Below are 16,910 nucleotides of genomic sequence, written 5' to 3' on the forward strand. Positions count from 1 at the left end.
CTACGTGGCGCAGGTCTGGCCCATACCCCACTCCTGCGCCGTGGCAGTCATTCGAGCCATTATCCGTTTCGTCTGGGGATGTAAAATGGACCGGGTCCGGAGGGACACGATGTTCAAATCTCTGGACAAGGGCGGGAAAAATGTACCCAACGTGGCCCTCATCCTGATAACCACCTTCGTGTGCGGCTGCATCAAGCTGTGTGTAGATCCCCAGTACGCAAACTCCAAGTGTCACTACGTGCTGAGGTTCTATCTGTCCCCGGTGTTGCGAAGGATGGGCCTGGTCACATTGCCGCGGAACGCTCCGTGCAGTTGGGCGGTGCCGTACCACCTATCCTTCGTGGAGCAGTTTCTGCGGGAAAACACCTTTGACCACCGGTCCATCAGGCAGTGGTCTGCACGGAATGTCCTCAAGGCCCTACGGGAAAAGGAAACGGTGGATCCTGTCGGATGGTTCCCCGAGCAGACCGTCAAAGTCATTTGGCGGAATGCCTCATCATCAGAACTTTCAAACAAGCACCAAGACGTAGCTTGGCTGGTGGTGAGAAGGGCCCTCCCCGTCAGATCCTTCATGCACACCCGAAGTCTCGCCCCCTCCGCACAGTGCCCCCGCGTTGGCTGTGGTGGGGAAGAGACGGTCGCCCACCTCCTCCTGGAATGTGCCTTTGCAAAGCAGGTGTGGAAAGAGATGCAGTGGTTTTTGTCAAGGTTCATCCCAAGCAGTTCTGTAACACAGGAGTCTGTGCTCTACGGGCTGTTCCCAGGGACGCACACCGAGCCAAACATCAACTGCTGCTGGAGGACTATCAATTCGGTGAAAGACGCCCTTTGGTCTGCCCGAAACTTGCTGGTCTTCCAGCGCAAAGAGTTGTCCACCACCGAATGTTGCAGACTGGCACATTCCAAGGTCCAGGACTACGTGCTGAGGGACGCACTAAAGCTTGGGGCAGCCGCAGCAAAGGCTCAATGGGGAAAGACCACAGTGTAAGGTTCCCCCACCAAGCTGGACTGAGGGGCTGGAACCATGGGAAACCCCTCGAACTGTATCGTTAATATTCTCAATTGCTGTAAATGTAAAACTGTAATTGACATGACAATTGTGAAACAGAAGGGTTGGGAAGAAACTCATGACAGTATTGAAGGAAATTGATCTCCCTTGCAATGTTTGTATTTTTTGGTGCTGTTTGGAAACTGTTTGGCAATGTAATTTTTACAGATTTTTATGAATAAAGTATATTTTGGAAAAAAAAAATCTGTCACACAATGGGTTAGGCTGGATTTCATCGGATAGTAGCAGGATTGATGGGATTTGAAACTCTGTAAATGGATACTTCTCAAAAGCTGTGCACATTTCTGTTGTGTTTTAGCTTTTTTTGTCTGGTTGATTTTCTCCCATTGGTATATCGCAGGGCACAACCAGATACACACAATCCTTAAGAGATTTGAGATCCCTACCCTCCCTTTCTTATGCACAATCTTCACTAAAGTTGAATTTTCTTAATCTCCCAAGACAGATGCAAAGAGACACAAGAGACACACAAACACTTCTCAGACTGGCAGTGGCCAAATTCTGGGATTTTCCACAAGGTCCTATCAATAGAGCTACATCTTCATGAATACGTTTTTGGCAAATCTACTTTTTTCAGGGAGGGGAAAGATTAAAAATCTGTTAATCAACTTGGACACACTGTCCAGAATTTAACATTGAGGCAGTGGCCTTGCCCAGCAGCTGAAAAGTCGGGGGCAAGCCTGAATCTGCCGGGCCTGGAAGCCTTGTTGTTATTTTGCGTGACGCAGGCCTTGAATTGGCCTCGGTTGGGACTTCCACCAATCAGAGGGCTGGCTGCTCCTCTGTCCCAGCAGCTCCACTGGGTGTGGTGGCCACTGGTGGGACTGTACCCAGCAAAAATAAGACGATGGACATTGCCCTTCAAAGTGGTAAGTAGGGGTTGGGCCTCACCGGAGACAATCAGCTAGGCCCCAGTGAGGTGGGGATGGGTCGGAGAGCAGGACAGGGGGTGTAGATTCAGGGGGAGCAGCCTGTGCTACTGGGTGAGCTCTTCATAGGGCACAGGGTGCCGATCAAGAGGGCCCCCCCTCAGCCCGCAAGGATGCTGCCATGTAATACTAGGCAGTCTCCTCAGGTGCTGAAGTGGAAAATGACAGCGGTGGTTGGAAGAGGCCCTCAAGTGGCAATTAATTGCCACTTAAGGGCCTCAATTGTCCTGGGGTGGGCGGGTCATTTGCCATCTTCCCCCACTGCTATTATACTAGTATAATAGCAGTGGGGTGGGTAGGCAACAGGCACGCCATCCCCCACCTCCCACATAATTTTACCACTCACTCTTGAGGTTAAAGGCTGCTTTTGGTTTTGCTTGATACCTGCTCAGTACTTCTTTAATTTCCCATTTGCTCTTGCCAACTGCACCTATGTGAAAGTGCTCAGAATGTTGTGGTTCTGGTGTGTGTGCTTTTCTTGAAGGTTGGATTTGTTCTTCCTATTTCTGTCGTTATTTCTCTTGCTCTTATCTTACTCTCTTGGAGCACCACTTATCTCTGTTTGTGGCAGAGGTCATAGATGATGGCTTACAACTTCCAAATGTTTAACTGAAGGTTGTACTCTCTTCTAATGGTAACTATTTTACTCCTGAAATTGAAGGAAATTGTATCTCATCCAAGACGGTGGGGGGGGGAGGGGCGGGGAAGGGAAGGGCTGTGGGTCAGATAATACAGAAGCAGTGGACGGGTTGAAGCAGGTAGTGGCTTGGTAGAACTTGGTATCATCAGTGCACATGTGGAATGGGTGGAAGTCCCACCCAGCCATAGCTACATGGTGCAATTGTTCCCTCCTGGAATTTCTATTCACTGAAGGCAGCAGCACAGCTAGATAAGGTGGTCAGGACGGCATATGGGATACTTGCCTTTATTAGCCGAGGCATAGAAATATAAGAGCAGGGAGGTTATGATGGAGCTGTATAAAATGCTAGCTAGGCCACAGCTGGATTACTGTGTACAGTTCTGGTCACCACACTATAGGAAGGATGTGATTGCACTGGAGAGGGTGCAGAGGAGATTCACCAGGATATTTCCTGGGCTGTAGCATTTCAGCTATGAAGAGAGACTGAAAAGGCTAGGGTTGTTTTCCTTAGAGCGGAGAAGGCTGAGGGGGAAACATGATTGAGGTGTACAAGATTATGAGGGGCTTTGCTAGGCTAGATAGGAAGAAACTTTTTCCCTTAGCGGAGGGGTCAAGAACCAGGGGGCATAGATTTAAGGTAAGGGGCAGGAGTTTTAGAGGGGATTTGATGAAAAATGTTTGCACCCAGAGGGTGGTTGGAATCTGGAACGCACTGGCTGAAGGGGTGGTGGAGGCAGGAACCCTCACAACATTTAAAAAGTATTTGGATGAGCACTTGAAATGCCATAGCATACAAGGCTGCAGGCCAAGTGCAGGAATATGGGATTAGAATAGTTGGGTGCTAGATGGCCGGCACAGACATGATGGGCTGAAGGGCCTGTTTCTGTGCTGTATAACTCTATGACTCTATATAACAAAGGGAGGATGGTTATTGATGCTTAATCATGATATTTGAGAGTGCTAATTCTTATCTAAATTTCTGGCGATAACTGTAACAAGAAGCTTTTTATATTGTCTGATACAACATAAATGAGATGCGTGGAGTTCAGTTGTTGAAGATCTCAAACAGGTTTATTAAACAACTAACAAGTATATACAGTGCAGAGCTATCTATTTACAGGACTTGCCTCTTGGTGTCACAGTTACAGAGTGAGACTGGCATGTAGTCACTTGACTTCATCCTAGTACTCAGCTCATTAGCATACTAAGATCTTAAAGGAACATCACTCTTAAAGGCAATCACACAACACTATAACTATGGTCTGGATAACAGGTTGTACTCTCTTCTAGTGGTAACTATTTTATTCCTGAAATATATAAAGACATATTCTGCTATAACAAATTGAAATGGTTCTTGACTAATGGGAATGAAAGTATCAGCTACATTTATGAACACTGATCTAAGTTCCCAGCAAATATTATCATTATGACTTATTGTCTGCAACTACTTTGTGTACTAGTTTCTGCAAACCAAATTTGACTTCTCTGTATTGTCATGCAGACCCCCAATTGCCAAGAATGATTAAGTTTGCCACATGAACATTGATTTTAAACAGTTGTTGGAGTGAAGAAATTACTTGTTCGAAGATTGCCAGACACTGGACTGGAAGGACATTTGCATACTAAGGGACGCTCCTTTTGGAGACAAAGGGCTGTTCCCTGCTCCAATTAACCCAAATGGATTTTGATCACCAGACATTGAAGGTGTAAGGAAGTGTATTCCAGGCCCTGCTAAGATGATACAATCCACAGAGCCAGTTGCTTGCCATTTCAACACTTCCCCCTGCTCTCATGCCAACATTTCTGTCTTTGGCCTGCACCAGTGTTCCAGTGAACATCAACGCAAGCTCGAGGAGCAGCACCTGATCTTTCGATTAGGCACTCTACAGCCTTGTGGACTGAACATTGAGTTCAATAACTTCAGAGCATGACTGGCCTTTTTTTAATATTTTATTTTTTAACCATGTGCCTGCTTTTCATGTAGTCAGAGCTGCTCATTATTCCGCTGTGAACAGTCTCTCTGGATTAATGCTTTGTCTTTCACCACAAGCATTAACACAAGTTTTGCCTTTGTCCCAGGACAGCTTTGTTATTTAATCTTCCTCTGCCCTATCAAACACTTTGTTCTCTCCCCCACCCCCCTCCATGTCACTTGCTTAAAACCTAATTCTTTTCTAACCTTTGCCAGTAGTGATGAAGGGTCACTGACCTGAAACGTTAACTTTGCTTCTCTCTCCACAGATGCTGCCAGACCTGCTGAGTATTTCCAGCACTTATTGCTTTTATCCAGAAAGCCAGGATTGGTTAAACCAGCTGGTCACATGACTAACTGACTAGTCCAGGTTTTTTGAACTGTCCACAGGACAGTTTGAATTTTGTAGGCAGTGTGCAACTGAAGCTGAAACAATCTGTGGGTTAAAAAAAATAGCATTCTTTTTGCAGTCTTAAAACACTTCAGTGGGTTGATCAAATTGCTTATTTTGTACAGCCTCCAACAATTTATTGTCACAGCCTAGCTCCATGTTTTATTGGCCACTGTTGCAGTATTTCTTGCCTCTTTTACATTTATCGGTGAGATGCTATTGTTCCAGTAAAGGTGCTACAATTGGCTTCCATACTTTGCTGATTATTTTTTGCTGAGATTACCCAACTGAACTTCATGTTGTTTGCACTTGTTGCCACACCTGCGAATCTCCTTCACACTGGATTTAGGAAGCAGGCCTAGAGAAAGATCCACGTGATTTAAAATACTTGAGACAAGTGATAACAGAAACAATAATTGTTTGCTTGGCGTCTCATGTGGAAATATAAAGTCAGAGAACTTGTTTGAATCCCAATTTCCATTTTGTTTTTAGCCAGGAGCAGCAGATTTTCCAACTTCAGCAAAAAATACAAGAAAATGAACTCCGAGCACAAAAAGCACTTTTGGAACGGTGTGATCCTGCGTTCATGATGAAAACACAGGTAACTCTGAGTCCTATGACATTAATACAATACGATCCACAGGGCTGAACATCTGTGGCTCTTCTGCTGCACTCCCACTGTAACTCTGAGAGGAAATTAGACCGGGACCTGGATACGTCATGGAAGATGTTGAGGCTCTGTTTGCCCCTTGCATACCGACAATGTAGTATAGTGTGGGACTGAGCGAAGACAGAAATACCCATGTCCCTGGCTCTTGCCAATGCTGGTAAGACCAGGTGTGCAAGGTTGCTGATTTTTGTATGTGAGCTCCAACTGGGGCCTAGGCTTGAGAGGCAGCCTGGACCCAGGAAAACCTCATACATGTTAACCCAGTAATGATGCACAAAAGCCATATTCAGTGAAGACATACATCACCACTTTCACCCACAGCACTATGAAATTATTTACTGTGAAAATGAATTGTTTTCATTGGTATCACTTCATTTAATATAAGCGAATCCAGGCTATTCAGGTGTTAGCTCTGGCTCTGCAGTAGCACTCGTATTTGTGATGCAGTAGGTTGTTCACGCCCCCAAAAAAAGGACTTACAGTGACATCACGGGAAATCTGTAGGCTGATTGGTTGGGTAAATAACAGCTGTTAGTGCCTGTAAATAGCTTTGAAAAATCAGGGGAGAGAAAGTTCTTTTTTTCAAAAAAACCTCAAAACTTAGCTTATAAGTGATAAGGTTAGTACTGTTAAAGTGTGTTTTTTTGTTTTTAGTTAGTGTCATTTATTAATAATTACGAGTAATTATTACTAATTTTATTTTATATAGTGAGGAGTGGTTTTAGGGAATCAAGGTCATTAGTGTAAATAGTCTCAATTTCTTTGAGTAAAATAAGGGATAAGTCATGGCCGGACAGCTCGGCAACATGGAGTGCTCCTCCTGTGTAATGTGGGAAGTCAGGGACACTTCCAGTGTCCAGGGCGAACACATGTGCAGGAAGTGTCTCCAGCTGCATAGAGTTATACATCACAGAAACAGGCCCAGCGGCCCATCGTGTCTGTGCCGGCCATCAAGCACCCATCTATTCTAATTCCATTTTCCAGCACTTGGCCCGTAGCCTTGTATGCTATGGCGTTTCAAGTGCTCATCTAAATACTTCTTAACTGTTGTGAGGGTGCTTGCCTCTACAACCCCTTCAGGCAGTTTATTCCAAATTCCAACCACCCTCTGGGTGAAAAAGATTTTCCTCAAATCCCGTCTAAACCTCCTGCCCCTTACCTTAAATCTATGCCCCCTGGTTATTGACACCTCTGCTAAGGGAAAAAGTTTCTTCCTATCTATCCTAGCAATGCCCCTCATAATTTTGTATAAATCAATCATGTCCCCCATCAGCATTCTCTGCTCTAAGGAAAACAGCCCTAGCCTATCCAGTCTCTCTTCATAGCTGTAATGCTCCAGACCAGGCAACATCCTGGTGAATCTCCTCTGCACCCTCTCCAGAACAATTACATCCTTCTATAGTGTGGTGCCTAGAACTGCAGCTACTCGAAATCCGTGTTTCGGATCTGAAGCGGTGACTAGGGACACTGCGGACCATCTGTGAGGTTGAGATCATCATGGAGAGCACGTACAGGGAGGTGGTCACATTGCAGGTAAAGACTGCTCAGGCAGAAAGGGAATGGCTGACTGCCAGGCAGAGTAGAAGAACTAGGCAGGTAGTGCAGGAGTCCCCTGGGTCCATCTCCCTCTCTAACAGATATTCCGCTTTGAGCACTGTTGGGGGAGATAGCTTCTCAGGGGAATGCAGCAAGAGCCAAGTCTGTGGCACCACGGGTGGCTCAGCTGCACAGGAGGGAAGGAAAAAGAGTAGGAGAGCTATTGTGATAGGGGATTCTATCGTGAAGGGTACAGATAGGTGTTTCCGTGGCGCAAACGTGACTCCAGGCTGGTATGTTGCCTCCCTGGTGCTTGGGTCAAGGATGGGCGGCACAGTGGCGCAGTGGTTAGCACCGCAGCCTCACAGCTCCAACGACCCGGGTTCAATTCTGGGTACTGCCTGTGTGGAGTTTGCAAGTTCTCCCTGTGTCTGCGTGGGTTTCCTCCGGGTGCTCCGGTTTCCTCCCACATGCCAAAGACTTGCAGGTTGATAGGTAAATTGGCCAGTAGCAATTGCCCCTAGTATAGGTAGGTGGTAGGGAAATATAGGGATAGGTGGGGATGTGGTAGGAATATGGAATTAGTGTAGGATTAGTATAAATGGGTGGTTGATGGTCGGCACAGACTCGGTGGGCCGAAGGGCCTGTTTCAGTGCTGTATCTCTAAACTAAACTAAACTAAACATGTCACGGAGTGGCTGCAGGACATTCTGAAGGGGGAGGGTGAACAGTCAGAGGTCGTGGTTCACATTGGTACCAACGGCATAGGTAGAAAGAGGGATGAGGTCCTGCAACAAGAATTTAGAATTAGAATTAGAATTAGAACATTACAGCGCAGTACAGGCCCTTCGGCCCTCGATGTTGCACCGACCTGTGAAATCATCTGACCTACACTATTCCATTTTCATCCATATGTCTATCCAATGACCACTTAAATGCCCTTAAAGTTGGCGAGTCTACTACTGTTGCAGGCAGGGCGTTCCACGCCCCTACTACTCTCTGAGTAAAGAAACTACCTCTAACATCTGTCCTATATCTATCACAATTTAGGGAGCTAGATAGCAGATTAAAAAGCAGGGCTTCAAATGTTGTAATCTCTGGATTACTCCTGGTGCCATGTGCTAGTGAGTATAGGAATAGGAGAATAGAACAGATGAATGCATGACTGAAGACATGGTGCAGGAGGGAGGGCTTTAGTTTCCTGGATCACTGGGTCTGTTTCTGGTGAACGGGTTGCACCTGAACCGGAAAGGGACCAACATCCTTGCTGGGAGGATTGCTAGTGCTGTTGTGGGGGTGGGGGGGGCGGTGGGGTGGTGTGGTGGTTTAAACTAATTTGGCAGGGGGGTGGGATACAGAGTGGAAGTACAGTAGGGGGTGATGCACAGCCAAATATAGAAATGAAATTAAGTCAGTCTGGAAGGCAGAGCAAATGTAGACCTGTTAAGGCACAAGCGAATAATGCAAGGCTGGATTGCATTTATTTTAACGCAAGGAGTCTTACTAGTAAGGCAGATGAATTGAGGTCGTTGATTAACACATGGGAATATGATATTATTGCTATCACAGAGACATGCTTGAGGGCAGGGCAGGACTGGCAGCTCAATATTCCAGGATATAAATCTTCAGGCATGGCGGGTGAGGGGGGGTGGTGGTGGGGGGAGGTGGTGTAAAAGAGTAGCTGGCATTGCACAATTGATCAAGGAGTCAAATACAGCAGTAAGGAGGGATGATATCTTAGATGGTTCCTCAAATCAGACCAGATGGGCAGAACTTAAAAACAAAAAAGGGGCAATTACTTAGCTGGGAGTGTACTACAGGCTTCCAAATAGTCAGGGAGAGATGGAGGAGCAGATATGTAGGCAAATCTCAGAGAGGTGTAAAAATAATAGGATAATAATAGTCGGGGATTTCAACTTGCCCAGTGTTAACTGGGATAGTCTTAGTGCAAAAGGCTTAAAGGGGGCGGAATTCTTAAAGTACATACAGGGGAGTTTGTTGAGCCAGCACTTAGAAAGTCCTCCAAGAGAAGGGGCAGTACTGGACCTAATCCTAGCGAATGAAGCCGGACAAGTGGTAGAAGTGTCAGTGGGGGAGCATTTCAGGGATAGTGACCATAACTCTGTAAAATTTAAGGTAGTTATGGAAAAGGACAAAGGTGGACTGGAAATAAAGATACTGAATTGGGGGAAGGCCAATTTCAATATGATAAAACAGGATCTGGCCAACGTGGACTGGGAACATGCGACTTGTAGGAAAGTCTACATCAGACCAGTGGGAGTCATTCAAAAAGGAAATAGTGAGAGTTCAGAGTCAACATGTTCCTGTAAAGGTGACGGGTAGGACCAACAAGTCCAGGGAACCCTGGATGTCAAGGGATATAGAGGATTGAGTAAGGAAAAAAAAGGAGGCTTATGGCAGATTTAGGGGGATGAAAACAGTGGAGACCCTAGTGGAGTATAGAAAATGTAGGGAGGTACTTAAAAAAGTAATTAGGAGAGCGAAGAGGGGGCATGTAAAACACTGGCTTGCAAGATAAAGGAAAATCCCAAGGCGTTTGTTAAGTATATTAAGGGCAAGAGGATAACCGAGGAAAGAGTAGAGAGCCCATTAAGGACCAAAGTGACAATCTGCGTGTGGAGCCGGAGGATGTAGGTGAGGATTTAAATGATTATTTTTCATCTGTGTTCACTATGGAGAAGGACAAATAGATGTAGAGATCAGGGAGGGGGATTGTGATGTATTCGAACAAATTAGCAATGAAAGGGAGGAGGTATTAGCGGTTTTAGCGGGCTTAATAGTGGACAATTCCCCAGGCCCAGATGAGATATATCCCAGGCTGCTAAGTGAGGCAAGGGAGGAGATAGCAGGGGCTCTGACACAAATTTTCAAATCATTTCTGGCCACAGGAGAGGTGCCAGAGGACTGGAGGACAGCAAATGTTGTACCGTTATTCAAGAAGGGTAGCAGGGATAAACCAGGTAATTACATGCTAGTGAGTCTAACATCAGTGGTTGGGAAATTATTGGAAAAAATTCTGAGGGACAGGATTAATCTCCACTTGGAGAGGCAGGGATTAAACAAGGATAGTCAGCATGGCTTTGTCAGGGGGAGATCATGTCTAACAATTTGATTGAATTTTTCGAGGAGGTGACTAGATGTGTAGATGAGGGTAAAGCAGTTGATGTAGTCTATGTGGACTTCAGTAAGGCTTTTGATAAGGTCCCGCATGGGAGATTGGTTAAGAAGGTAAGAGCCCATGGGATCCAGGGCAATTTGTCAAAGTGGATCCAAAATTGGCTTAGTGGCAGGAGGCAGAGGGTGATGGTTGAGGGTTGTTTTTGCGATTGGAAGCCTGTGACCAGTGGTGTACCACAGGGATCGGTGCTGGGACCCTTGCTGTTTGTAGTGTACATTAATGATTTAGACGTGGATGTAGGAGGTATGATTAGTGAGTTCACAGATGACAGGAAAATTGGTGGTGTCGTAAATAGTGAGGAGGAAAGCCTTAGATTACAGAACGATATAGATGGGCTGGTAAAATGGGCAGAGCAGTGGCAGAAGGAATTTAATCCTGAGAAGTGTGAGGTGATGCATTTTGGGAGGATTAACAAGGCAAGGGAATACACAATGGGTGATAGGACCCTAGGAAGTATGGAAGGTCAGAGGGACCTTGCTGTACTTGTCCATAGATCATTGAAGGCAGCAGCACAGGTAGATAAGGTGGTTAGGAAGGCATATGGGATACTTGCCTTTATTAGCTGAGGCATAGAATATAAGAGCAGGGAGGTTATGATGGAGCTGTATAAACCACTAGTTAGACCTCAGTTGGAATACTGTGTACAGTTCAGGTCGCCACACTATAGGAAGGATGTGATTGCTCTGGAGAGGTTGCAGAGGAGATTCACCAGGATGTTGCCTGGGCTGGAGCATTTCAGATATGAAGAGAGACTGGATAGGCTAGGGTTGTTTTCCTTAGAGCAGAGAAAGCAGAGCAGGGAGACCTGATAAAAGTATACAAAATTGTGAGGGGCATTGATAGGATAGCTAGGAATAAACTTTTTTCCTTAGCGGAAGTGTTAATAACCAGGGGGCATAGATTTAAGGTAAGGGGCAGGAGATTTAGAGAGGATTTGAGGAAAAATGCTTCACCCAGAGGGTGGTTGGAATCTGGAACACACTGCCTGAAGAGGTGGTAGAGGCAGGAACCCTCAGAACATTTAAGAAGTATTTAGATGAGCACTTGGAACGCCATAGCATACAAGGCTATGGGCCAAGTACTGGAAAATGGGATTAGAATAGATAGGTGCTTGATGGCTGGCACAGACACGATGGGCCAAAGGGCCTTTTTCTGTGCTGTATAACTCTATGCCTCTATGACACTCCAGAGACTTGAACACACAATCTACACAAACATTCCAGTGCAGTCGTGGGGGAAGAGGTGCCAACATTTGAATGAAATGTTAAACTGAGGAGCTGTCTGTCCTTTCAGATGGATATAAAAGATCCCATGGCACTATTCAAAGGAAATCAGGGAAGGTCTTCTGGTATAAAAACAAGAAATGCTGGAACCACTCAGCAGGAACATGACCTTCCATGCTTCTGATATGACCTCCTTTTTCCTCAACTGAGGATTCCCCCCCACTATTGTTGACAGGGCCCTCAACCGTGTCCGGCCCATTTCCCGCACCTCTAGCCTCACCCCTTCCCCTCCCTCCCAGAACCGTGACAGGGTTCCCCTTGTCCTCACTTTCCACCCCATCAGCCTCCATATCCAAAGGATCATCCTCCGCCATTTCCACCACCTCCAGCGTGATGCCACTACCAAACGCATCTTCCCCTCCCTTCCCCTGTCAGCATTCCGAAGGGATCGTTCCCTCCGCGACACCCTGGTCCACTCCTCCATTACCCCCACCACCTCGTCCCCGTCCCATGGCACCTTCCCCTGCAATCGCAGGAGGTGTAATACCTGCCCATTTACCTCCTCTCTCCTCACTATCCCAGGCCCCAAACACTCCTTTCAGGTGAAGCAGCGATTTACTTGTACTTCTTTCAATGTAGCATACTGTATTCGCTGCTCACAATGTGGTCTCCTCTGCATTGGGGAGACCAAACGCAGACTGGGTGACCACTTTGCGGAACACCTCCGCTCTGTCCGCAAGCAGGACCCTGAGCCTCTGGTTGCTTGCCATTTCAACACTCCCCCCTGCTCTCATGCTCATATCTCTATCCTGGGCTTGCTGCAGTGTTCCAGTGAACATCAATGCAAGCTCGAGGAACAGCATCTCATTTCCTGATTAGGCACACTGCAGCCTGCCAGACTGAACATTGAGTTCAATAATTTCAGAGCATGACAGGCCACCCATTTTACTTTTATTTTAGTTATTTTTTTCTTTTTTTCTTTTTTACATTTTTTACAATTTTTAAAAATGTTTATTTCATTTCATCTTAGTTTGTTCAGTTTGCTTACCCACTGTTTTTTTTTCTGTTTTTTTTCAATTTTTTCATGTTTGTACTTGCTGCTGTTCAATCTTCAGTCCGTTAACACCCTATCTGTACTAATGCTTTGTCTTTCAACACACCATTAACATATTGTTTGCCTTTGCTCCATGACCTTTTGGTCAGCTATGTGGCCTTGTCCAATCTACACCTTCTCCTTTGTTATCTCTTGCACCACCCCCACCTCACTTGCTTATAACCTTTGACATTTCTAATATTTGCCAGTTCCGAAGAAGGGTCACTGACCTGAAACGTTAACTCTGCTTCTCTTTCCACAGATGCTTCCAGACCTGCTGAGTGGTTCCAGCATTTCTAGTTTTTATGTCAGATTTCCAGCATCTGCAGTATTTTACTTTTATTTGAGGTCTTCTTGTATCCTGACCAACATTTATTCCTCGACCAATGCCATCCAAACAAATGATTTGTTAAACAGAAGTCATTGTTTCGTTGCTGTTTGGAAGACCTTACTGAGTACTAATTTGCAGCCATATTTCCCTATATCACAAACAGTGACCACACTTGAAAAGCACTTTTGTGCACATGAAATGTGTTGGGCCGTCCTGAGGTCATGAACATGATTACATAAATGGAAGTTATTTGTTTCTTCTTTTTTTACCCACTCAAAGTGTCAACTTGGTTTAGCTAGTTACATTCTTGCCTCTACGTCACATGATTATGGGTTTTAAGCACTTAATCCAAGGTGACACTTCAGTCCAAGACTGAGAGAGTGCTACATTGTTGGAGGTGCCTTTTACAAATGAGAATTTCTCTAATCTTGGTTTCCCTTTTCTTCCCTGCCTCCAGTGCTTGCATACCTTTGCAAGCCCTGGTGGAACAAACAGGAATGTACACAATCACCCAGGTGCACCCACACTAATGTTCATTTTCATCTCCTGGAAATTGTGTTCCAGCTATCTGACTGTACATTCCAAAGATTCAGTTAGCTTTCCTTACATGCTGCTGCACACTGCACCACTGATTTCAGTCATCTATGGGTCAGTCCCTACAATTTTTCTGCGGTATTGTGACCTGTAGCCTAAACATTTAAGGCTGAATTTTGTGCAGCCGTTTAAGGCGGTAACAGTGGGGTGGGGGGACGGAGAATCACAGTGGAGCTGTCTGCCCTGAAATCCATCGTTATTACGTAGGTTCCCGATTTTGTCAGAAGCAGGGAAGTACCATGGTGAAATAGATGTCCCAACTCGACAGGAACCTATGCTAAATTGGTGGAATGCTGTTTAAATGAATTTAAATGTAATTATCTTCCATTTAATGACTGGAGTGTGACTTGTAAATGGTACGCGTCGCTCTGCTGATTTTGGCTCTGCAAAGGACTTGTGTGTGTTGGGGGCTCTGCAAGGGGGTTGTGTCTATTGGGGGCCCTTTTTTTATTCATTCATAGGATGTGGACATCACTGGCTTGGCCAGAATTTATTGCCCATCCCTAATTGCCATTGAGAAAGTGGTGGTGAGCTGCCTTCTTGAACCACTGCAGTCCTTGGGCTGTCGGTACACCTACAGCACTGTTAGAAAGGGAGTTCCAGGATTTTGACCCAGCGACAGTGAAGGAATGGCGATATGGTTCCAAATCAGGATGGTGTGTGACTTGGAGGGGAACTTGCAGGTGGTGGTGTACCCATGCATCTGCTGCCTTGTCCTTCCAGGTGGTAGAGGTCACAGATTTTCAAGGTGCTGTCAAAGGAGACTTGGTGAGTTGCTGCAGTGCATCTTGTAGATGGTAGACACTGCTGCCACTGTGCATCGGTGGTGAAGGGAGTGAATGTTGAAAGTGGTGGATGGGGGGAAAATCAAGCGGACTGCTTTGTCCTGGATGATGTCGAGCTTCTTGAGTATTGTTGGAACTGCAACCATCCAGCCAAGTGGAGAGTATTCCATCACACTCCTGACTTGTGCCTTGTAAATCATGGACAGGCTTTGGGGAGTCAGGAGGTGAGTTACTCGCCACAGAATTCCCAGCCTCTGACCTGCTCTTGTAGCCACAGCATTTATGTGGCTGGTCCAGTTCAGTTTCTGGTCAATGGTAACCCCCAGGATGTATCGGTGACTCTGTAAGGGGGTTGGGTGTATTGGCGACTCTGTAAGGGGGTTGTATGTATCGGGGGCTCTGCAAGAGGGTTGTGTCTACTAGGGCTCTGTGAGGGTTTAGGTTGGGCATGGGTGGACATTTGAGGGTCTCAAAACTGTTGTGTTACTGTGTGTGGTGGCTCACACTGCTGGAAAAGATGGTGGCCCATCAGCAAGTTTTGGTTCTGAGGTACATCAGGCATTCTGCCAAAAAATAATGATAAGCATATTTGTCAAAGCGGGGTCATCTCTGCATCTGAAGAAATCCAAAGGCCCCAGTAAACCTTCCCTGGGTCTCATACACTCTGTGTTTTTGGATCCCCTTGGCGTGTTGAGGCGCCTCCGACGGAGGCAGGTCCAAGAGGCAGTTGCACCTGACCCTGAAGCTCCACGGAGAGAGCAGCAGCAGCTAGCCAGGCCAGGCAGGGTCCACGTACACCAGAGAGTGTACAGGACTCACATCACCGACCTCCTGGTGTCCGAGCGACACTGTCAGGGAAGACTATGGCTCTCCAGGGAGGTCGTCACCGACTTATGCGGCATACTGCAGAACGTATGGGATTTGGGGGTTACCCTATGTTAGTGGCCCTAAAGATCACTAGCACTAAACTTCTATGCATCTGTATCTTTCAAGGAATCTACTGGAGACATGTGTGGGGTCTCCCAGGCAGCAGCCCAGTGCTGCATCAAGAAGGATCGACTGTCTCAGCCTCAGCCAACTGCTTGGGCACGTGTGCAGTGCACTCACCAGCTTGTGAGCCTGATTCTAAAACCGAATGGAAACCCATCGAGGTGAAAGTATCTGCGCTGGTGGAAGATGCAGGAGAGTCATGGGGCAGTGCATCCTCTGAGTGGTCCTCCTCCTCAGGGGTTGACAGGTGTCCTCCTGTGGCTGCAATCACCTGCGAACAGAAACCTGCATTATAGAACAAAGACATGTGTGGGTAGGGCTGATGTGGTTCTCCATAATACATTAATTTTTCGATGAACAGCAATAATCACTGTCTTATGCAGGGACTCCAGTCTCCCCATCAAATATTGCACATCCGCCATGGCTCCCTGCCAGTTCTAAAGCCTCTTCCATGGCCTGGCTTAGCAGATAAATGTCAGGGACCCCTCCACTAGTCCTGGCCGCCTCTCTCCTGTTATGGGCACTCTTCTGCAACAGGAAGGATGGAGAAATTATAAATTGGCTTAAGTATCACCATGACAGTTCTACTATGGGCCCCTTGTCCCCAAATGGGGGATCTAATATATCTCATGATGACACACACTGTCATGGGATTTACTAGGAGTGAGCTATGAATGAGAGTGGTGTGTGGCCCAGATGCAGCCATGCATCTGTTGTGATGAGGTTATAGCCTCTCTGCCATCACACTGGCAGTGGCACCTTCACCATGTCAGCCATCTTGTAGTCATATGCAACCCCCAAAAAGAGCATTGGAAGTTAGCGCTCACCTTGGCTGAAAGCGGGAGGTCATTGACCCTCTTCCTGCACTGGACCCAGATGCGTTGGGTGACCCCACGGTTGCTGACCTCCTCTGCGATCTCCATCTAGGCTGGCTTGGTCAGGCAGGAGGACCTCTTTTTGGCATCACTGGGGACGTGTATCTCCCACCTTTTCCCTTGCAGCCTGGAGGAGAATCTGCAGGGAGGCATCGCTGAACCGTGGGGCCACCCTTGGTCTACCCTCTGCCATCCTGGCCACACTTCCTGGGGGGGGGAGGTGGAGGGGGGGTTGGGTGGTGTAGGAAACAGGGCTGTGAATTTTTATGCTTCGCAGTACACCGACCTTCTACTGACTGAAAGACAGGAGTAAATTGCAGGGCTGGCAGGCTTTTAAAGATGGCACCAGCACCTAATTTGCTGTCAGCTGACTCCATAACTTGCGTCTCTCCTCACGTCCCCACCATGTGATTGGGGGTGATCAGGGCCTCCATTCTGATGAAAGGTCACAGACCTGAAACGGTAACTCTGTTTCTCGCTCCACAGATGCTGCCAGTCTTTATTTCAGATTTCCAGCATCCGCAGTATTTTGCTATAATTTAAGTTTTTTTTACTTACTGTGCGGGGCCAGGCAGGCAGGTCTCAGCGATGGGGGGGTGCATCTTCCAGCAGC

The 16,910-nt window shown here is 46.7% G+C and overlaps 1 protein-coding gene across 9 annotated transcripts in view; it reads left to right on the plus strand.

Annotated features, from left to right (window-relative positions):
• The window catches only part of cep85l (centrosomal protein 85, like), a 380,598-nt gene that overhangs the window by 309,979 nt on the left and 53,709 nt on the right, over positions 1-16,910 (plus strand). For all 9 annotated transcript variants that reach the window (XM_068025467.1, XM_068025473.1, XM_068025482.1 and 6 more), the window contains one exon: positions 5,494-5,602. In XM_068025467.1, coding sequence (XP_067881568.1) covers positions 5,494-5,602 — 109 coding nt within the window. The remainder of the gene's footprint in view (positions 1-5,493; positions 5,603-16,910) is intronic.

The sequence above is a fragment of the Heterodontus francisci genome, chromosome 3 (genome assembly GCF_036365525.1).
Source record: "Heterodontus francisci isolate sHetFra1 chromosome 3, sHetFra1.hap1, whole genome shotgun sequence".
Taxonomy (NCBI): domain Eukaryota; kingdom Metazoa; phylum Chordata; class Chondrichthyes; order Heterodontiformes; family Heterodontidae; genus Heterodontus; species Heterodontus francisci.